Consider the following 23,976-nt stretch of genomic DNA (forward strand, 5'->3'; position numbering starts at 1 on the left):
TCTAGCAATCCATGGTTGTCCAGGCTAGGTCTGCCCTGAAACTGCAGAAGTAGCATTGCAGTGGCGTTGACATACCCAAGCTAAGTTTTGTGAAGCAAGATTCAGTGCCAGGAAGAGTGGAGGTACAATGACAGGGCATTAAATGCGACGAGCCACCCAATCAAACACACAGGCACACTTACACAGCCTATGCTGAAGTCCATACTGCTGCATCTTCATCATGGCATTGGCATGAACTAGATGGGCTTGAGTAGGACTCCACCTGCTCCTGATTAGAGTGTAGACCTATCTGCCACTTGGCATCTGTACTAGTAAAATACCAAGAAGTTCCTGGAAATGGGCACAGGTGAAAATAGTTAAAATAAAAGACAAATTGGATCAAATCTCTGGCTGCAAATCACTCAAGTATGAAAGCTGAGTGGTAGTTTCAGGGAATTCTTAAGTTTGAAGTTTTTTCCTTTAATTTTTGCTTTGTTATAGCTAGGGCAAGCTATGGAAATGTCAAAATGTCATGAAGGAGGCAGGTTTTCACCTCTTTTCGCCATGGAGGAATAAAAGGTCTCATGGTATCTGCAGGAGAAGAAGGTTGCATAATACCCTGTAAAATTTCAACAGTTTGTACTGCTCTACTTTTACTGTATCTGAAAGGCCTGAAGTGGTGAATGTATTCCATTCAGTTGGAGTTACATTTTCCTAGTTAATATTTCCATGTTATAGCCATGATGTTAGGACATTGCTTTAATTCCATGTTAATAGACCACAATATGGGGAGCAAAGTTAAGGAATGTTAAATTCCATGATCATGCTGTAACACTTGGAGTATGATATCTCATTAACTGCAATTAGTGGACCCACCAGAGCCTCCAGTTGAATTTTTTTAAGCCTCCAGTGTTCGTGGCATGCTAAAATACTAACAGGTGACTTTTTTTTGATCTGCTCCTTCACTCAGAAATACCTGTATGTCTGCAGCTCATCGATTATGAACAAGGTCAATAGGGGGAAAAATGCTTAAAATTGCAGGGAACATTTCCTTTGTGTTGTAATAGAGCATTACAGGATGCTTAATTTAGATGACATTTTCCTAATTTTATATTAAACTATTTGGTACTCAACCTTGCCTTTCTTTTCTGGTCTTTTAAGGCAGATGTTTCTTGAAGTCCTCAACAGCCTATTTCTTAGCCAGTGCTGCTTTTTCTCTGTATTCCCTTTACTCCACACATGGTTATCACGAGTAAGAAAGATTGGATTCATGTGGCCACTAAAATGAACAGAAATAAACTAAAGGATCAAGACAGATCTGCTGGCTCCTCCCTTCTAGGAACGGCAAACACAGAGGAGGAAGGAGCAAAGAAGAGTGAAGGCTGCCCTCACACTTGGATCTAATCTTTTTTAGGAGACCCTCATTCTGAGTCTTCAAACAGGACTAGCCAAATCTGTCAGATCTTAGGGAGGTTATAATCTGGGAGAATGAGGTTAGATAGTGTTTTGATAGAAAAAAGCAACAATCGCAAACAATAGTTGATAAAACAGAGCTCAGATAATGCCTTTGCCTAAATTAGTTACAAAAAACAGACTGATAATCTGAAACACCTATTTCTTTTTATTATAATTAGCAATGTCCTGCTTTGTTCACTCTTTGCAGTGTCCTGATGTTTGATTCATTCTTCCATCTATAGCTAACTTCTAGGAAGACTTCATAAAAGGACAGCGCATTAATTCAAAGATGTTCAGTATTGATCAATATTCATTGCAAAGCAATTGTAAACACGTGACCTTCCCTTTTCTATTGACAGCATTAGTCAGATTTTTTGTCTAGTCTTGAATCAAACACCAAGTCTAATACTCATTTCATGTCAGTGTAAATCAGGACCAACTCTGTAGAAGGTCAAGTGTGATACATCAGTATGAAAGCAGTGTAAGTGAGATTGATCTTAGTGACTGTGAAATTTGGGAATTTTGTCCTCATAGCACAACTAAAATTTCATGACTGTGACTTGTCTTCATCCTTAAGTTTCTCTTAAAAGCTCTGCATGTGAGAAATATTGGTAGAGCTCTCAGCACAGCATCATGTTCAGAGCCTTCCCTGCCTGGTGACGTTAAGAAGTGCGTCACGCAGTAAGGCAGGATCTGATCCTGGAAACACAAAGACATTACCCTGGTTCCAGGACTGGTAAATCAGCGTCTGGTACTGGCAGGCCTTAGTGAGAGACACACTCCCTCAAGCATTTCTTATTTGGCTAGAGTGGGAAAGTGTACACTGTATTAAATTTGGCATGCAAGACAAGATATACTCCAACTTTAAAAATAACATCAATGTCTCCACACCAAGTGCTTTGGGACTTGGATTATACACTTGGCAGTTTTGTGTTTGTTTTTCTCTCCTAGGTAGCAGTGACAAATCACTGGGTTAAGAACATACCCAAGTAGGAATGAAAGGTGTTCTACCTCCTGATCTCTCTCCCTGGTGTGCTCTGTATTACAAAGGAACACTGTTTTATGTAACAGGCTGAATGTGTGAAAACTGATCAGCCAGTCTCAAAGCAGTGGGGTAAGATTTAAGTTCGCTTATTAAGAAAGGGACAAAAGCATCTAAGGTGTGTGGAGAAGTTGCCCACAGCTGCTAGGGTACGTTAAATATTGATGTCATGGTCAACTTGGGGCCATCTACTTCAAATTGAGAAAAGCTTATGGGTGGGCTGCTGCAATGAGAAGAAACATGAGATGTGTGTATGCAGGGTCCCAAATACACAAACGGCACAACGGGGCTGTGGCTGTCCTGTCTGCCACTGGCAAGTGGCTGAAGCTGAATCTCACCAGGCTGCCAAACTGAGGATGAGGAGTATCATATCCTGCATCCTGTCAGGCCCCACAGGTTGAGCCCTCACACTCCCTGTGGCTGTTAGGAATTCACTCAAATTCCTAAAACTTTCAGAGGCTGCAGGAGCAGCCAGGGGAAATAAAACCAGTATCTAAATATAGGAGAAATAAAAGCAGTGTATAAATATTGGAAATGGTGTTCATTCCTGGCTCTAGCCTGCAGGAAGCGGTTGAGTGATGCTTAAAACTGTGGAGAGCCAGGACACTACTGTTCTGCTCTACATCTCTACAGGAAACCTCAGCATAACTTCTAGTGTGTGATCTCCTAATTGCAAATTACGTTCATAGCAATTATTTTAAGGTTTTTCTCTCCCTCCTACTGCCAGCCAGAATTAATGGCACAACAGCAGAACAAGCAAGTGCTGCATAGAATTGTCCAAGAACATGTGCCATAAATGTACGGTGGCAGCTTGCACCTCACCCTGGCATAATTTCACAAGCAGAGTGCCCTTGTGGAGCTAAACCCTACCCCTCATCTTTTTGTTAAGGGTGTCCCCTTCTCAGCCCATTTCCTACACCCCAACACATATGCTCTGGACTCTCATACTGGGCCTTGCTGCCATACCAATAATTCTCCTTGTTTTTTCTTCGCTGAATTCCTTCCAGAGAGCCTAGGAGCACGCAGCCACCAGGCCTGGGCAGCACCAGGAAAGTCTTTCCAGAAAACAGCAGGCTACAGCTGAAATGGGGGATTATAGGATCCTTAGGTTGGGTGTAAGAGAGTAATGTGTAAAGCATGGGGTAGCATTACCTGTCTCTGTTCATCAACAGCCAGGCTCCCTCTCAGCCCCACACTCTTCTTGTTGCAGCATTTGGAGATTTCTGAAGCTCTAATGATGCTGTTAGCACTTAACTCCACTACTAGCTGGCTAGAAGGCATTATCATTTGCTGGCTTTTCCATTCTGTCACTAAAGTAGTATTTTTAATATACAGGTAGTTCCTTTTCACCAATCTAGACAACAAAAGCAAAAATACATTAAATAAATCTATTTGGCATAAATTATTGCCCCAACTCTGCTAAGATGAGTATGCTTTAAAGTATTACTAATAAAAAGGCTATGGAAAAGACAGTTTTAAGATGTTTCCTTATCCAGACTTTTCTTATACCTCAGTCTATCCATATTTTAGCACAGTAATTTTGCCTACCCTCCATCACGCTGTGCCTTACTGGAGTGTTAGAACCAGCTCACAGTGATCAGCAGTCATACTGGGTGTTCACTGTTACCATCTCAGAGCAGTTCACAGATGATATTGATAAAAGAGATGGGGAGTAGGACTGGGTGTGAGGAAAGGATCTAGGAGAACTGGCTAAGATCACAGGCCACTGGGCTATAGGAAGTACGAGCACATAGTCTGTAACATTTCCTCCTCCCAAAGACGTTCTTGTCTTAGCAGACAAGCAAGACAAAGGGATGATGATTATCTCCACTTTATAGATGGAGAAATGAGTTAGTAAGGCATTAACTAGCTTGTCCAAGGTCACTCAGGGAGAGTGGCAGGCACAGAACTAGGACCTAGATTTTATGAGTTCCTAAGGAAGGCTCAATCTCTAAGAAACAGTGTTCTAAGCTATGTTTCTTAATAAAAGAATCTCATATTAAAACATTACAAAAGTAAAAATGCAATTTCTTTACCTTTCAGTTTGATTAATGGATTCTTCACAACACAACAATAAAGGCAAGTTCCTTTTACAATATAGAGTATTTGAATCTTTTTTTTTTTTTCCAGGAAGTAATGATGGGGAAAAAAAACCCCTTTGATTAACTCCAGGTAGATTTTGTTTTCTCCCCCCCCTGCCGATAACTTCTAGTTATCAAATAGATGTATTTTAAAGTGCTAGGATTTGGCATGATGGTGAGCCAACTAGCAAGAGACCACCTTTTATAGATAATATAATAGTAGAACAAATTGAGTTTCCAGACCTTAATCCTCTAAGAAAAGCTGAAACCAGAGGGGAAAACTTCCACAGTGTTACTCAGTTGGTTCACCCTATTTGATTGCCGGTCAGTACATGAACCCTATTTTAGAAGTGATGTGATTTCTATCTAAAATAAGCTGTTTACAATGTTTTATGGGCTATTACTGTTTGAATGCTAGTTTCTAAAGTTCCTGAAAGAAGTCTACATTAAAGCAACATTCAGAAGATTGTAGGATTGTTTTGTATTCTCCCCGAAATGGAATGTGATTTCATCTGCATCAGGCTGATTTATATAGAGTCATTTTGTTGTTTTGCTTTTGAGCATTTTATTAACTCCCAGAGAGATTATTGACCCCTGCTTAAAAAGTTTGTGATGAGAAAATACACCAATAGGAGTCCTATTGTTAGTAATAATGACCATAATGGGCATAAATTCAGCTGTTCTTTTTAGGAGATGAAATATTTTCTTTACTTTTTTATAGGTGTAAGTAGAGCTTAAAAGCAAAGATATGGGGGGATGTCAGGATCTTCTCCTAGTTCCCTTCCAGTGTAATATTGCATTGTACAACAGCTGGAGAAAACAGGATCACAATGAACCAGGGATACTCAGTGAAGAACAACCACTAAGGAACAATCTTAAAGAATAATTTTTAATTATTTCGTTGGAGGTTTATGTACTCATTTGTTAAAAGCAGGGGAAAAATTACTAACACTTTTCTTGTAACATGGAGTACATTCAGGACTGCACCTCTACTGTCCACAGGAAATAAGTATGTGGTTAAAGGGAAGCATAATTTGAGCACAACAGCAGATTTTCTGTAAGGCTCTTGGGCTTGCCTTGTGCAATACAGAACCATGCAGCGGTACTGAAGCTTGTGCAGAGGTCTGTCTTTGTTAATGCTGTATGCAGGATAACGAGACTGAATGAAAAGCAGGGAGAAGGGGACTACCATGTTAGCACAGTCAATGGTTTTTGTGGCCTGAGCAAGCATTTCTGCATAGCTGCACTTTACAGTTTGCTTTCATTATATTAAGTTAGAGATCAGTCACAGGTTCCTGAAGATAGAATCATAGAATAGTTTGGGTTGGATAGGACCTTTTAAGGTCATCTAGTCCAATCCCCCTGCAATAAGCAGAGACATCTTCAAGTAGAGCAGGTTGCTCACAGCCCTGTCCAACCTGACCTTGAATGTTTCCAGGGATGGGGCATCTACCACCTCTCTGGGAAACCTGTGCCAGCATTTCACCACCCTCACTGTGAAAAATTTCCTCCTTATAGCCAGTTTAAATCTACCCTTTTCTAGTTTAAAACTGGTACCCCTTGTCCTGTCGCAACAGGTCCTGCTAAAAAGTCTGTCCCCATCTTATAATACTTTCTTTAAGTACTGGAAGGCTGCAGTCTGCAGTAAGGTCTTCCCAGAGCCTTCTCTTCTTCAGGCTGAAGAACCCCAACTCTCTCAGCCTGTCCTCACAGAAGAGGTGTCCCTTCCCTCTGATCATTTTTGTGGACATTCTCTGGAACCTCTCCAACAGGTCTATGTCTTTCCTGTGCTGGACACAGTACTCCAGGCGGGGTCTCACCAGAGTGGAATAGAGGGGCAGAAGAGCTGCAAGACCCTGAATGTCATTCAGAGATAGTCACTCTGTCATTTAACTTAATGATCGTTTAACTGAAATGTGTCATTTGGGAGCTAGACTATATGGTCCTGTATAGTTAGGGGTCAGAAGTAGTCCCTTAACGCAGGTTCTTACCTCTCTCTGCTCAAATCTAAATCACTAAGTAACACATAGACATGCCCAAAGTCAAGTAGTGGGACTTGGTGTGCAATGTGGCCAAAAACTGGGAAAACTGCAAAACTCCACTTGCAATAGGTCCTGGTACAAGGTACATGCCTTTGGTTTGTGCCTTTGGTAGGTGCTATCCAACTGAGCCGCTTAAATGGATGCTCAGTTGCCCCCATGGTCAATGAAAGAAGAGTCCTCTCCAGAAGACAGTGCAGAAAATGGCCTTGTCTTGTAAGTTCTGAATTACCCCCTAGAGCATCTGCCTCCTTTTACCAAGTATAGAGATAATGAAGGGTGACTGGCGTTGTAACTTTAGTGTCTGAAAGTAGGTATTGGGGGCATTCCCCAAACAGACAGAAAGACCAAGGTGTGACTGCAGTGTGGGGTAACTGTATTCCCACAGAGACCATTTTTATAGCTTTGTGACAGAACATGGGCTTGAGAGGAGCATTATTGCAAGTTTTTTCTCCTGTACTACTGTAAGGCATATCAGAATAGTTGGTGACACTATTTTGTAAAACTAAAAAGAACACTAGTCAAAAAGACTGCATGTTTCTAAGATCATCACATGTAGATTAAAAGCTCATCTCTTATGCAATGACTTATATATGCCAATCATTTCTTCTTCTAGATCTTCTGCTCAGCAGGAGTGGTGTATAGGCTTCATGAGATGCAGAAAGACGACAGAAATACATAAGTGTTCTGATTTACCTACAGTCTTCTCTCTTCTATTCTTAATCTAGGATTTAGTGGTTTTATGATGTGTTGTATGTCATGTGTCTGATTTAAAATAATTATTTCAATTGTCGTTCTTGTGATTCCACTTTTTTATGTTTCAGCACTCTTGTGTTGATATGTTAGAATTAGTTATTTCTTTTATTAGCTCAGCAGTGCTTTGCTTCTGTAAATATAATTCAAGACCTGTAATTTTCTTTATCCTTGGTGAGATTAATCTCTATATACATTTTTTTACTTGTTTTCTGCTTGGGTAATGGGAACATTCTGAAATGTATATATGACATATTTCTTGGGTTTTCTTTAATATAGCATATCACCTATATTAGATGGTAGCCTATACTAGGCTGTTACTTGTTCGTTAAAGTTTATGGAGCAATCCTGCATTTCACGTATTTTCTCTTGCACATTTCTTATACACAAACACACATGCACACACACTCAGAGTCATGGACATCCGGGGCTCAGTCCTAAAGGCAACCAATTCAACTGTGGTTGCTTTTTTGTTTCTTTTTTATATTCTTTTTTCTCAGTTTTCCTTTTATGCCTGTTGGCTTTTGTAATTTGACTTCAAGGACATTTTTGATACAGGTTTGGCAAATACATTCCATGTACGATACGGCTGTGGAGTCCCTTTCTTTTTATTGCTGCATGTTTGTTCTGTAGTACTGTAATTTGATTATTTGTCCATCTATTTTTAAGTTTCTGGATTTATAGTGTTAGGACTTGACTATTATCTTGCTTATATTAGTGTAAGCAAAGAACAGGCCTCCAGCTGTACTATGTTTTTCCAAACCTTTACCCCCTTTTGGAGGTAAAGGGTAGCCCAAGAATAATTTGATTGCACACATTTTTCTCATCGCCTTTATTTCCACATATCCAATCCAGGGCATTTATAAAGAATAAGTAGTAAGCACTAGACATAAATCTCAGCCGTGTGAGATGAATCTTAACTTCAGATGCCCTTACAACATCGTATGTTGAATCACAGAATCATTAAGGTTGGAAGAGACCTTTAAGATCATCAAGTCCAACCATCAACCCAACACCACCATGCCCACTAAACCATGTCCTGAAGCGCCACATCCACACGTTTTTTGAACGCTTACAGTGATGGTGACTCCCCCACCGCCCTGGGCAGCCTCTTCCAATGCCTGACCACTCTCTCGGTAAAGAAATTTTTCCTAGTATCTAGTCTAAGCCTCCCCTGGAGCAGCTTGAGGCCATTTCCTCTCGTTCTATCACTAGCTACTTGAGAGAAGAGAGCAACACTCACCTCGCCACAACCCCCTTTCAGGTAGTTGTAGAGAGCGATAAGGTCTCCTCTCAGCCTCCTCTTCTCCAGGCTGAACAACCCCAGTTCCCTCAGCCACTCCTCATAAGGCTTGTTCTCCAGACCCCTCACCAGCTTCATTGCCCTTCTCTGGACATGCTCCAGCACCTCAATGTCCTTCTTGTAATGAGAGGCCCGAAACTGAACACAGGATTCAAGGTGCAGCCTCACCAGTGCCGAGTACAGGGGCACAATCACTTCCCTACTCCTGCTGGCCACATCATTTCTGATACAGGCCAGGATGCTGTTGGCCTTCTTGGCCACCTGGGCACACTGCCGGCTCATATTCAGCTGGCTGTCAACCAGCATCCCCAGGTCCTTTTCTGCCAGGCAGCTCTCGAGCCACTCCTCCCCGAGCCTGTAGCATTGCATGGGATTGTTGTGACCGAAGTGCAGGACCTGGCCCTTGGCCTTATTAAACCTCATACAGTTGACCTCAGCCCATCGATCCAGCCTGTCCAGATCCCTCTGCAGAGGCTTCCTACCCTCCAGCAGATCAACACTCCCACCCAGCTTGGTGTCATCTGCAAACTTACCTAGGGAGTACTCAATCCTCTCATCCAGGTCATCGATAAAGATGTTAAACAAGACTGGCCCCAAAACTGAGCCCTGGGGAACACCATTTGTGACCAGCTGCCAACTGGATTTAACTCCGTTAAATCTAAATCCCTTGAGTAAAGCACCATCTCCAGTTTCAGTTCTGGCTAATTAATGTATTTGGAAGATTCAAAGACAGCCTGCACTCAGACTGCTCCATGGGATAGCATGCAGTAGCACGTGGTCTCTACTGACTCTCCAACTTCTTTCCCCAAGCAAGGAAGAGGTAGTGCCAAGGAAGCAAAAGTAGATCTTGGGTAGTAAGAGTACCCTGAAAAGGCGTAGGATTGCTAACATTTGAAAAAATATCTTCCCAGCAGTCACACAAAAAACCCCAACCCCCAAACAAGAAAAAAAATTAGGCCAGTTAGGACCATCCTTCCTGGGACAGGAGCCTATTCCCAAGACACTGCCAGTGAAGTGGGGAGCTGGCTGTCACTAGGGTAGCTCTAACTGGAGGCAAAACCACCCGTGTCCCAGCAGTGACAGATGAGAGGCAGAACAAGAGCTACCTAGTGCTGCCCACCATATCATTAGTTCTTCTTTTCCACAACAGCCACTTGTACGGCTGAGTAGATAAGGCCTTGCATCCATGGCTACTCCTCTCTGCCCACCAAACTGGAGGCCAGTTAGTGCCAATCCTAAATAAGGGACCTTTAGTACTCTGTGGCTCTCGTGGCTTGACATACAATTTTTCCCCCAGATTTTATTATCTTTAACAGCTATACGATGAGGGCCATTTATACAAGTGAGTCATCTTTTCTGCATAATAAGAGAGTGATTTGTGTAGAGCTCAAAGAAGTATTATGAGTTACTGTAATTCATTTTAAAATAGGACTTGATAAAAACAAGGTATTATATGTGACATTTACTACAAGAGTGTGAATAAACAGAAAGCCAGAAGGAATGGTAGGATGCATTGAGGATTTCCCCACCTCTGCAGTGGCAAGTTGAGTAATTGATAGGTCTTACGAAAAGTGTCCAGATCATTAATGGCAAAAATAGTGTTTTCTAAAGAATATGTGTATGTTCAGATTGCAACTTCAGAAAGAAGACAAGGCTTTCATTTATGCAGGGTGTTCTGATAATGTAAGCCAACAAAGTTGAACCAGTTAATTTCTAAACAGCAGCAGATCCAGACATATATACTGTGCTCTCCTGGATCTACCATTTCCTTGTGTAAAGTCAGCCTTCACTTTGAAATAGCCCCTTGTAGTTATTTTTACCATTTATGTGCTTCTTAGTTAAAGACCTACATTTTGTGAGCAGTTTTGCTTAGATGTTCATTCATTTCTGTACCTCAGAAGAATTTCTTGGCCTCCATTAATATTACCTGCATATATATTATGGCAGTGGCTTAAGGGCCCAACTTAACATAAATACTAGATAAATACATAATCACTAGGTACTGTGCAGCAAACAGGAAAAAATATTCCACATGCAGATTTACCCTGAAATGAGAAAATTGGTTTTAATTTGCATCTTGCCTTACTTTGGTGCATGTGCATATGTAATCCAGCCCTAATGGACTTTCAGATGTATTATCTAAAGAGAAAACAAACAAACAATCAGGATGAAAGAAAGGGAGTTTTATTATTCTCATTTTCAGACAGGAAATTAAAGAAATGAAAATATGAGAATTGGACCCCTAGTGAGATTTCTAGATCTCTGCCCAGGGACCCTAATCACAAGATTTCCTTCCTCCTCAAGCATAATTATTACTATTTCCATCATATATACTTTGGAAAGTTTTTCATGTTTCCACATAAAATACTAATTTTCTAACCCTGAACTTTCCTTTTAAGCAAAATCAATGAAAAGCTATTGTTGCTTTTACAGATGCCAGAGAGAATTATTACCATCACAGGCAACAATAAAAAAGATATTTTCACCCTCAGTATTGAATTACTGATAAATAACTTTATAATTACTGTATAAAACACCCTGGTTTAGCACTGTTTTTAATATCCATAAGGTTTCTAATTTATTTTTCACAAGCCAGCATCAGTGCGCTAAATTCTGCCTTGCTCTGCGCTGGTGCAATTATGCTGACCTTTGGTGGGACTCCACCTGTTGCATTGATGGTTCTTCAGAGGCACACTGTTTTTGGATAAGTATTAGTTAGGAGCAAAGAGAAGAGGTCTGATTTCACTGACATTCATTTAAATAAGCAGTGTAATTTTCTTGGAATCAAAGGAAATATTTTTGAGTTCTAACAGTATGTCAGGTAAATCTGTCTTAAATTAGGTCTTTGTCAGACCAGTGGGGAGAGGAAGCCTTCTGATATCCCCTACTGTGGTATTCACCAGTGGAAATGTCAGGGAGCCCTTGAGTTATAGCATACTTGCCAAATGGACCCTTGTCCCTCGCTCCCTGCAGATCTTGGTGCAGATGCCTTAGCAACCTGCAGTGCTCAGCCAGCTCATGGTCTTCAGGAGAGAGAAAGGACATTCCCCCTCAGAACACTCACCTTGCTCTCTTGCGGGTACAACCAAAAAACTGGCTCTTGGACCCACGGAAAAGTAACAAATTCTGGTTTAGTTTAGGCTGTTAATTTTGTTTGCCTCTTCTAGCTGACTGAGGTTCACCAGATCCTCTGCAAGTCAGAATCCTTGTTTGTCTCTTTGAGGTAAAACTGAGAGGATTGTTAGCGGCCTGCTGATTGCCGTTGCTGAAAGAGGAAACAGTCCAGTACAGAATGACTGCACCCTCGTTCTGTGTTCAGTTAATACGTACTTAAAACTAGGCTGTACCTTTTCTGTTCATCTGTTTTCTCCTGGCATGGTAAGAAACTATGCAAGTGCCCACTGTGAAATTTCTCTTTTCAAGAGGTTACCTTCAACTTTAAGTTTGGATGACAAATAGTACATACTTTATAGGGAGTTTTTGTTCTTATTGCATGTACAAGTAATACAAATGTGATAGGCGTCGTGAAAGAGTCCTGCCTTAATTGCACTTGGGCTGGATTTATCCCAGTTTCTGCCTTGCTGGAGGTGCATTAGAACAACAGCGTTGTTGTTGTTGGGGTGCCTGCAAAAACATTTTTGACCCTTGGCTTACTCCTTTAACCGACAGAATTACCAGTAGCACCCACCAGTACCAGTGGCTGCAAATAGGTCTGCAGACTGCACCCTTTTCAAAGGTATATTGTGGCAAATACTTAGGAACATATATATATCTTCCTCCCACCCCAAAATGGGTAAGATTAGGAGAAGGCACATAAGAATGATTTCTTGGAAATGAAGTATTTCCACTCCATTTATAAAACACCCATCTGTGAGGGTGATCCATTTTACATTTCCTTTCAAGAAATCATTTTGGTCTGTACTAAATGTTTCATGTGACCTAAAATTTATTTCTTTTCCATTTTTTTTTCCACTCCAGGTCTGCCTGGACTGTGTTTTGTTATTGTTTGGGGGGGAGGGGAGGAGGGGGTGAGTAGGTTGTTTCGAGGGAATTTTTCAGTCTGCAAACAGAAAAAGCCATTTGTTTCACAGTTGTAGGTGTAAATGTTTTGACTTTTGACTTCAGTGGATGGTGTCTACAGTGGAATAAATGCAAAAAAAAAAAATCAGGCTTTTGGTGAGACTATTTGATTTAAATAAAACATCAGTGTAATTAGCTAATTCTCATATTTCAAATGAGTGTATCATTTCCCCCTTATTGCAGATTTGAAGCCTATAAGAAATTGAAGGGGCTGACAGTAGTTACCTCTGTTTTAACCAGTTGCAACTCTGCTGACCTCATTAAAATTACACCAGATTTATATCCTGGTGAGGAGAAATCAGAATCAGACCAAGAACGTGGAACTTTATGTTATTTTTAGCACAAAAAAAATCCCTTGTTTTCTAAAGCACAAGAATTGCTACAGGGCCCATAAATATTTTGTGAATCTGGTCAACAGATAAAAGTAGAAATACTTAGAACATGAAGAAATTCATCTGTCTGTCTATTGACAGTGCCTTATAGAAGAACAAGAGTCTAGGTACAATAAGGCAATAATGAATTTAATGAAAAACCTACAGACATTCAGGTTGTAAGCTGAGCTGCTCTTGAAAAAGATAGTACATATTTTTGCCCATATAGCAGAATTCCTTGGCTGAATGTCTATCGGTAGATTTCCATTGATAATAAATATGGAGGAAATTATTTGTTGTAAATGATAATTAGACTTCCCATAGGCTATGCATTCACCCAGATACTGAATAATAACATAGTTATTTCTGACATTCTGCCTCCACAAAAAAAAAAAACAAAAAAACAACAGGATGATAGGAGCTAAACCTTGCCATGACTTTTGTTTGAAATATAGTAACATCAGCACGGGGTAAATTAATATTTGCATGTGATTTTATGTAAGGACATGCATGTATAAGTCACACCCGATCTTAATCTGTAAGTAGAAAAATCACAGTCACAAGAACACACCAACACAAACTCTCTCGAGTTTACCCAGGACTGCATTAGGACTTGCATGCAGGCTAACTTTAAGCAGTCTTTGCAGGATCTCAGCCTCAGATTTTAACCAATTTGGAATTGATCCTTGCAGCAAAAAAAATTCTTCAGTTTATACTTGCAGTCATCACTCACATTCAGATAACAGCAGTTCTTCTGTTACCTCAAGCAATATGGAGCTATGCTTTTGTTATAAGAGGATCTCAGTTTCATATACCCTCTTGCCATCAATTTATAGTGCCTGGCACAGTGGCAATTGCAGAGACCTCAGAAACAATACATTCCTAGCCTATATGTTTTTAATTATATTTCTAAGTTTCATTTGCTGTTGGCAACTTGACGTTATTTTGATTTTGCTGAGGTGAAATATATGAGTTTCAAATGCAGCTTTGAAATTGATTAGGAATTAATATGGCAGCATTACAGACACAGTAGATTTACTGCTGCTTTTGCAGCTCTGTGTGAACTCCCATATGGAAAACCTACTGTGACCAGATCCAGAGTGGCACGAGCAAAGTGGCTGAGACTGGAGAGAAGAAATCAGAGAAAAGGAATCAAATAGGTAAAAGCAGAAGGAGAGTCTATCATGGCAAAAAAAAATTATACTCACCCCCCCAAAAAACACAGGGACAAGTCACAGGAAAAGTGGGACGTGGCTGGATTGGGGGGGGGGGGGGCCGGAAAAAAAAGTTTTCAAGGAAATCAGTAAATTTAAAGTAACTGGTAAATACTCTGTACATCTCTCAGAAGAATATTAACAAAATTAAACCTGGAAGCATGTAGCTGATGCTGCACGCAGCCCAGCCCCACGCAGCACGCGTAAGCACGCTCCGGCAGTGCTGCTTCTGGGGCAGGACTTGCAGCTTGGTTTTGGGAGCAGGTCTCTTGCTGACACAAAATGAGATGGAAGTGCCTGGGGGGAGAGAGGGTTCTCTGTGGAAATGTTACATGTGTGGCTGCATTACCCTATTAACCCTTCTGCCTTTCCTCTTCTGTAGGAGCTGCATTGAGGGCACAATTTTTGACGTGTTAAATACACAGTTGTTACCAGTATGTATGTAGCTTTATGTACAGAGCAGGACTGCTGGTGAAAAAGAGGCTAGCGGGTGTGTGTATGTATAAACAGTGGCTTTAAAGTGCTGTAGTCAGTCCTGTGTTAGCTAGTGGCTTCTTATATGTTTACAGTCAAATTAAGCCTTCCAAAGGTGAATGTGGCAGGAGGTCGCTACCATCTGAGATGCAATATGCTCACATAGTGCTGGTGGAAGGAGGGGGAGCGCAGACTGTAAGTGTTCATTGCTCTATCTTTAGAAAAGGAGTAGCAGCTGTAACCTCCTCATTGACACACAGACAGCAAAGAGTTGAACAAAGTCACATTCCCAGTCCATCACTGGGCACTCGGGACTGTACTAAAGTAATAAAATAGTGCCCCAAAGAAATGTTAACAGTATCCTGCTTAGAGACCCCCAGCATCCTTTTTTGCATGACCTCTCCCCTCACACTGACTTTCACTCAAGTTTCTTGTTTTAGTGGCTACCACTCACCCCTTATATTATTAGAGATGTGCTTTTGACTTCAAGGTTTTCAAACTAAATGCTTCCTTCAACTTTGTTCACACTTCTCAAATCTCACTTTGTATACTGACATTTCAGCAAAACTCAAAAGTCTAATTAAAAATCAGTGTCTTAACTGATTTGATATGTCATATATTCTCCATGAAACCTGGAAAATAGAGAGACAACTTCTCAAACATGCAGTATCAATTATGGTGTTTATGTCATTTTGACTTTGTGGCAAACTGACATAACCACAGAGGATTAAGTCCTTCCAGCTTTCTAGATAACTGGATTCAGAACCAGATGTGGATTTTGGACTGACCTGTACCTTTGCCAGCAATCTTTCCACTGCACTCAGGAGTTACCTGTATCGTTCTTCAACTTTGTATCAGATGGGTGCACCTAGCAAGGTCAAGTTTGGAGCTGAAAGCAGTGAAAAGAAAAATATTCCATGTAGTTCCAGTTTTAGATCTGATCTTCTTCACGTTCATGTCAATAAGACTTCAGTGTAAGCACTTAGCTTGCATGGAAGCAGGCCTATTTGGTGATATTATTACATGACAAATAAATTAAAGTATACAGACGTATTTCCAGCTTCAAAAATGAAGCTCTTTGCAGAGCACCTGGCTTAGAATTTTTAAAGAAGCCTTATAGATGTTCTCAATCAGCAATGGGTCCCTAAGTAGGATTTATTCTTGTAAGGGCAAAAGAGAAGGTCTGTACCTAAAAGTCCAATTTTTAAGGAATCTTCAAATAAACAGCTCCAGGCTTCTATACTAAGATTGCGTACTGTGCTGTAAAGCAAGACTGTTTCAGAAATACGTTCTCAAATACCAACATGAAGCATCATATTATCATGGTGTGACCTCACATTGCATTTTTAACATTTATATATGCAAATTGTCATATTTACATGTGCACGTGCCATTCACACATTCAAATTAAAGGCAAATAAATGTTTTATATTAGGGAGATAAATTTGGTATGTCTCATGGTTGACACACTTTCTACAGAGGCTAGATCACTGAGACCCAAGTACTGGGCTCTTATCCGAGAAGACAGATGGCAATTTCCTTTTGATAAGAGTTCATTTTTTTAGCAGCAAGGGAGCCCTGAAGTAGCCATTTTTCTTGTGGGGAAAGCATCTTTCAGAAGCCAGATAAATCATTCTAAAATAGACAAACACAGGAACCAAAGAACTAATCCACCTGAAATGAGCTGAGTTGCAGCCCCTTTCAGAAAGTTTAGGAGATGCTCTTTGCTTTCATTCTTTCCACACATGGGAACTACTTCAGAAAATTAGAGAATTCAGGTAATTTTTTCAGTACTCTTTCCTTTTTTATGAGCACCAATACAATTTATGATTAGTAGCGATGCAAAATTTCATCAAGTCAGATGAGGTAGTTTGTTTACAGAATGTTTATATCATGCATAAAATAAACAGTTGTAGATATTTTAAAGACTGCATAATCATAAAGCTAACTAACCAGACTAAACCAAAATGGCTCTGTTTCATTAAAATCTGAAACAATGTGTGCCAGCTTATACAGATCTGGGACATTTCCTACTTGTAAGTTATAAATGTTGACAGCCAGGAACCCACAGGACTAGAGTCTGTGAGTAGTCCATAAGTAACTGACCTGCTGCTAAAGGAGTCAATCAGCTACTCCCTGTAGTTATTTATATTTAAATATATTTAATATATTTAAATATATTTGCTCTTCTTTTTGTTAAACATATAAGACCCATCCTTAGACATGCTGACACCTTGGATTTAATTTATCTTGTGGGATTAGACCCAAACAGGATCCCTTTCCTCTAGTTTCCTTTCTTCTCTTTTCTCTTTGTCACTAATAGATCAGAAAAGGCTAGGATGCTTTCCACTCACTCCTTGCTTGTGCCCTGAAGTGTTCTTCATTATTCCTGTCTCCAGTAGTTTGGTCCTAGAAATCTGGGAATGATGTCTGCTCTTTATTTGCTTTGCCATGACTCTATTAAAAATACACCTTTTTTATTTTGTAAATTGTTATCATAGTTTCTTAGACTGGTTCCAGTTTGACCAGCAGCACCTTGTTTACAAAGATATTGTGAGGAATTCTGTGCATTCTCCTCTACCCATGTCATATCAAGGCGTACATGAGCACTGTGTGCTTCCCATCACCTCAGGTCGCGTCGCTTTGCATTGAATCAAGTCATGTCGCATCAGTGATACCACTATCAGTACTTATTCCTGATAGAAAATTCAGCATAGATTTAGACAGCAAATAGCTCAGCCACAATAAATGTATATAATGAGCAGATTAAGTATCTGTGAGAACCAGATATTTTAAGTGTCCCTGGCAAGTCAGTGCTTTCAGATATTCCAATATCCTTGTCTCTACACTGTATTCTGCACATAAATATCTGATATATGTGCATATACTAAAATGTCTGTCTAAGCAGCCTGTTTGGAACTCTTTACCATCTACAACCATTTGCAAATGTAGACCTGTGCAATTTTGAAATAAACAGACATTATGGGATGGGTCTGGATATTGTAACTGCATAGTTTATAGGTTAATCATATCCCAGCACTGTACAAAAAACAGATGTTGACAGATTTTTTTTTCTATAATTTGGGATTTGCTTCAAACATTTGCCTGCTGGGGCATGTTTTCAGAGTTATGCATGATTAGGCTCTATGACAGGCATTTTATTAGACATTTTACCCTGTTGTTCATTTATAAAAGTTAAATGTTGTAATTATCCTATTACATAAAGTAAAAAGAAGGGAGAGGAAGGTCAAAATAAAAAAAAAGTCTCTGACTGAGCTCTGAAACATACAGTGTTTCCAAATTGTTTGATCTTAGTATCTTTTTGGATAAAATTAACTTATTTTGGTTTATGTTACCTATGTGTTCTCTCTTGGCTTTCTTGGGATCTACATGTTCACAGGTTTCTTGAAAATTTGACTTATTTTTGTTTAGGACCCTAAAAATAAATTAAATGAGCAGAGCTCAGGCACCCACAGTTGAAAAATTTGGCTGCAAAATTCTATGTAAATGCTAAGTGGTCTTCTTATTGTCAATTATTACAAACATTTATTTGGCACTCATTGCTGTGGTATCTAGGTGCTCTCCCAGGATTAAGTTGAAGCAGTCTTCCCAGTGTTTTTTCTAAAATTCCTTCAGGGATTTTGAGGTTCAATATATGTCCAGGGAGCTATCAACTGGTATAAGGCATATATGCATATTGAAGACAATTAGGAATATCAGCATTAATACTATGTAAAGTATGTGCCAAGAGAGCCACTAGGGACTTCCAGGGAAACTGTACTTCTGCATCAGTTCGTTCATGTTTAGAAACCAAGCGTAGGGTATCCGGGTTGGAATACTCTGTTTCTATGTCTTCAAGGCATTGAAGACACTTGCATATTATTGTTGTTAGATATAATCTACAGCTATTGTAACAGGATGGTCTGGTGGGTTAGCTTTGGCTAACAGCCAAATGTCCACCCAGCCACTCGCTCACTGCCTCAGTGGGATGGGGGCGAAAATAGGATGAGAAAGCTCAGGGGTCAAGATAGAGAGACTGTTTATCAAAAACTGTTGTGGGCAAAACAGATTCAACTTTAATTTATTGGCAATTAAAATAGATTCAGGTAGTGAGAAACAGAGACACAAACATTAAACAAACTTTCCTTCCCCCTCTCCCAGACTTAACTTCACTCCTTCATTCCTGACTCCTCTTCACACCCCCACTGGTGCAGGGAATGTGGGGGCTATGGTCAGTACGTAACAGTTCTCTCTGCTGGTCCTTCCTCTCTACACTCCTCCCCTGCTCTTGCGTGGTCTCCACAGATCACAGTTCTCATCAGGAAATACCTACCTGCTCCAGTGTGGTGTCCTCCAAGGGCTACAGTGGGGGTACCTGCTCCGCTGTGGAGCACCTCCTCCTCCTTTCTCTGACCTTGGTGTTCCCTCTGTTGTGCTCACTCTGGTTTTTTCCCCTCCTCTGTAGCTCTCCTGCTACCAAAACCTTGCTATCTACACCCAGTGCAGGTGATAACACTGGTCACAGTAACAAAGAAGGTACCAGAATATCCTCAGAAGCCCGTGCTCAGTTTGAAACAGTCTTTTACCCTTAAGGCCAAGTGACTACTAACAAAACTATGTCTCACCAGCCACTGTGAAAAAATGGGAATAAAACCCATTAGATTTTAACATGTAATTCTCTCATAATCTAAACACAGATAAAATTCACATAGATTCTCAGTTAAAAATTCCTACAAAAGCTAATGCCATGCTAATAAAAATTTCATTTCTATGATAATTTTTCACATAGGCTGAATAGAAAAGAAAAATATCATGTGTTTCTGATTGAGAGCCATTGCTGAATTCTTCTCAACTTTTAGAGTTATTTAAATCAAAGGATTTTTCTGTTTTGCCTTGAAAAGCATTGGTTTAGGCAAACACTCTCAGTAGCTTATCAGTAGCTGATCTAGTAGTGTGACATTCCCTAAAGAAAGGGTTGTCTGAGAACATAAGAGACTGAGAATCTCTTGGTCCCTAATCAAATACACTGCTTTTCTACACTAATTTAATTACTAGGAGATATCCAGAAATGTGATTTTTTTAACAGCCTTCCTGAAAAACACCGATGCGATTTTGTAAAATGAAGTTATGCCTACTGTTACTCGACAATATATCCCTCCATTCTCCATTGCTGCATTCAGACAGCGTATCTTCACTCTTAGCCTCTCCCACAAGTCCTGTAGAAAAGACACAAGATCTAACTTTATTCTTATACTGGCACTATATAAAGTGACCTTACCTTTCAGGTTACAGGCCCATTTTTTCATGTGGTGCTCTGGCCTCTGAAATGTCTTGTCTTTTTATCGGTCAAGCCATTTGGTTTTTCCTTTATATTTTTTGAATGAGTGATATTGTAATAAGTAAAACTGGCTTTTTGATTTCCAGACCAGGGGAATGAAAATTCAGTAGGATATGCCCTTTATAGAGAAAAGTAAAATTACTGCATAGGCTATCAAATCCGATCTTGTATTCAAAAATACATGAATGCTTGATCAGTTTCACACAGAAAGTTCACTGACATACTAAGTTAGCTTTGGAAAAAAGAGAGGAAGAGGATGTTCTTCCAGTATAAAAAGTATTTGTGGCTCTCAAGCAAGCTGTTTGCAGCATGGACGCTACCAAATTTTTTTTTGAAATTGTTCTTTTTGAAGACTATTTCTTAACCCTAGGATCTCTCACTTCACATGTCACAGTTCCAGGATCTTGTAAGTAGTGCCTCTTTCATCCCCCATCATTTTTACAGGTTAGTTTTATTTGTGTGAGTTCTGTTTGCTGCAGTGGGATGGCTCCTGCTTTACAGTGAGTTAGAGCAGAACAACTTTCATACACTTTTCCTTTAAAAGTTCAGCTTTGGGAAGTCAGAAAAATGTACTGAAGCTACTCAATTATTACAAGATTCTTCCTCATAAAGTTTGCTTCCCCATATGATCATGTCATTAGCAGAGGCATCCTTGAGAGGGCTGGCCTGTCGCTTTAGACTAAGTTTGCTGTTACCTGCTGTTATGGCTGGTGTTTTGAGTGGGAGCAGAAATTTGGGCACTGGAATTGACAGCTCCAAATGTCTCAGCCTTCCAAATTAAATCATTATTTAAATATAGAAACAAAATGGGAAGAGCCCTTTGTTGGACCTTTTATAATATATTTCTAATATTTCCAATAAGCGTTCTCAGGGATCCAACCTGCACTGAGAAATGGCATAAACCTCTTAAGTCAGAGATTTTATTTTTAAAATAAAAGCAAGAGAGAATGTGTTAGGAGGTACCTCGGTGTCCAGACTTAATGAAATGAGGTATATTTCTCCATCCCCGATTTGCACACAATATAAAAGGCATCACTTTAACAGCGTAACTTGCAGTCAACAGCTTCCCAAAGCGCTCAAAGAAAAATGCATCTTCTCATTTTTAATCAGACTTATGAACAGATAGGGATGTTTTTATATGCACTTGGAAATCTCTTACCCTGCAAGTTGGCCAATTCACTGTGATTTTTCCTGGAACATGGTACTTCCCAGAGTACCTATGCATATCATAGCCTCTGCCATCATTTTTAATAAGTAGCTTATCTCTGTGATGCAACTAAAAGCAATCCTGAGTGTCTCCAGGGTTTGTTGTAATTAAATTTTATTGTTGTATTTGAAAATGTACGGTTTTTGAAAACTGGAGCAAGAAAAATGGAAAGGAGATTCTAGGAGGTGATAGTCTGATTTTTAGAAAGTTTTAACCCTTTGTAGTTTCCAGATTCAAAAACCTACTTATGCTCCCCAAGTAACTGTTCCTATATGCAGCTGAAGCCAATAAGCTATAGCAGCTAGTGTAGTTTATTAGCTGATGTCAGGTAACTGTGCAAAGATTATCATGTATACTTACAGTCAGATGCTATAGGATCATAAGTGCAGTAATTCGTGGGTTCCTAATAAGACTGTGGAAGGCCTTTTCTGAAAGTCTTACACTTTTGCTACTGCCCCTTTCTTCTTCAAGTATTTACAGCTACGAGGGAATTATTCCAAGTCCCAGCCACTGCGCATGAAGTGCTGTGGAGATAGAGTGTTGACCAGCTTCTGATGTGGACAATAAAGAAATGTCACTGTTTTGAGCAGAAAACAGACAAGTTTATCTATACTGTTATCCAGCATTACACTGCTGTGCTCAAGCACCACCACTCAAGTCACTGAGGAGTGCATGCAACCACATTTGGGGTCACACCTGGTGGAGTCAGTGGAATTGCTTGCACTGTGCATTCAGGGACCGAGCTTTGCCTTGGTCATTGTGCGGATCTCAGCTCTCTTCACAGCTCATCAGGACTGCCAAACAAGCAGTCATTGCAGTTTCCCCCTTTGTGTTTTATTCTTGCTTGATTTTCTTGCCATGGGATGCCGCAGACTGGCTTTGGAGATTCATATAACAATTTTTTCCAAATCAAAATATTTCCTCCAACAATGTCATCTTTTCTGTCCAGCATTGCTACTAATCTTTATTTAGTTATTTACTTTACAATTTCTAGAGGGATTGGATGTGCCCAAGGCACCCCTTTAGGCAACGCTTTATATCAAGGTTCCATTTATAAATACTTCATGAAGGGCTAATGAATGATTAATAGATGTTTTAATGTATGACCAATCAATTGTTGTAGATTTCGCAATGTCCAACAGACAAGTAGGTTTCTTATAAGCATAGATTATAACCGTATCTGACATCTTCTACTGATGGTCTTCTAAACATCTATAACATACACACTACTCATATCCGTAACATGCTTAAAACATCTACTAATCACTGATTAATTTTTTATAACCTATTTTGAAGCAGAGCCTGTCTGTGGAGTACATCCCTTACTGGTGTCTGTGACTCTCCATTTCTACATTTGATTGATAAAATTCACTTGTCATTCAAGGACTTAGAATTCCTACTAATTTCAGCTCAAATATTAAGCTTTTCTGAGTTAGCTTCATCATTTTCAACTCAGTCTAAAAAAAATATCTTTTCTGTACCCAGACTTTTTTCTCCCTCAAACTTTTGGCTTTACCCTTACTTTCCCATGCTAATGTGCATTTTGAAAGCTCTGCTAAAATGCAGTGATTCTTAGGGGGCAAACCTACTCTAAAATACATTTTCAGCCTGTTGAACTCTGTTTGTTTGGTTGTTCTCAGGACAGCTGTCCCAGCATTTTTACTTTTTTTTTTTATTGTCATTCCTGTGTGCTTGGTTCATAGTTTGTCCATTCTCAGAAAAGGATGACAAAATATCAACTTCACAATAATCCACTGAACAAACCATCTCCCGGAGGACATTTGATTCTGACATAGGAACACACATTTTGTAAGTTTGATAAACCCAAGTGTTGATAGGAGCATTCCTCCGTGGGATTCCCATAGTCTCCCAAGGTGAAAGCCATTGATGGTGCTCAATGCTTATGTGGAGCACCCAGGTACAAATGACTGAAGTGGGCAGTACAACTCACTTCCTGAAAATTTATGAGTCCTGCCATTAATCATTCACAGTTGAGAAGCAGTAAGATGTTTAGTATCATATTTTGCAAATGAATTTTGAATTTTTAGTTGATTTCCACTGAACTTAATCACAGGGTTGAGTCCTCTGTGATTTATCTAGATGTTGAGACCAATTCTTTAGTGATATAAATTAAAGGATCTGCAGGTCTTTCTTATTTCCAGGGTCATTAGTAAAATAGGCTCTGTTCTGAATATCCCCAAGTAAATATCCCACTCCCATTCAAACCAAATGCTAATCTTTCACTGATTGCTGTCTGCAGCAGGATTAGGCTGTTACACCTGTGGCATTAGCACATTGAACCTAAGGAAACACATCAAGCATAACAACAAAAAAAAAAGACAATAAAGAGTAAAAAAAGAGAGTTTTATTCTTTAATACTAATGTGGAATTTCCTCTGGCTTTTTAAAAACCGTTCAATGTCAAAAACACCAAAGCCTCAGAAATAAGAACCTCTCAAAACTTCTCAAGCTCTTGGAGTAGACAGTTTTTTACTCACGCTAGCACAATCACTTTTATGTTATCCAGTTAGCAATCTGTGTTTCTGTGTTTATTGGGGGTTTTACCATGATCTTTTCTTTCTTTTTTCAGCTGGTTAATAATCCGCTAGCAAGTCAAGCAGCAGCGGCTGGCGCAGGAGAG

At 39.8% G+C, this 23,976-nt stretch overlaps 1 protein-coding gene across 1 annotated transcript in view; it reads left to right on the forward strand.

Moving 5' to 3' along the window:
• LOC104620315 (POU domain, class 6, transcription factor 2-like) overlaps window positions 1-23,976 on the forward strand; it is a gene marked incomplete at its 5' end in the record, with an annotated part of 101,435 nt that overhangs the window by 18,545 nt on the left and 58,914 nt on the right. The window contains 2 exon segments of the mRNA XM_010286500.1: window positions 23,926-23,973; window position 23,976. The exon segment at window position 23,976 is cut by the window's right edge and continues 125 nt beyond it. Coding sequence (XP_010284802.1) covers window positions 23,926-23,973; window position 23,976 — 49 coding nt within the window.

This window comes from Phaethon lepturus, unplaced genomic scaffold, assembly GCF_000687285.1.
Source record: "Phaethon lepturus isolate BGI_N335 unplaced genomic scaffold, ASM68728v1 scaffold200, whole genome shotgun sequence".
In the NCBI taxonomy this organism is placed as follows: Eukaryota; Metazoa; Chordata; class Aves; order Phaethontiformes; family Phaethontidae; genus Phaethon; species Phaethon lepturus.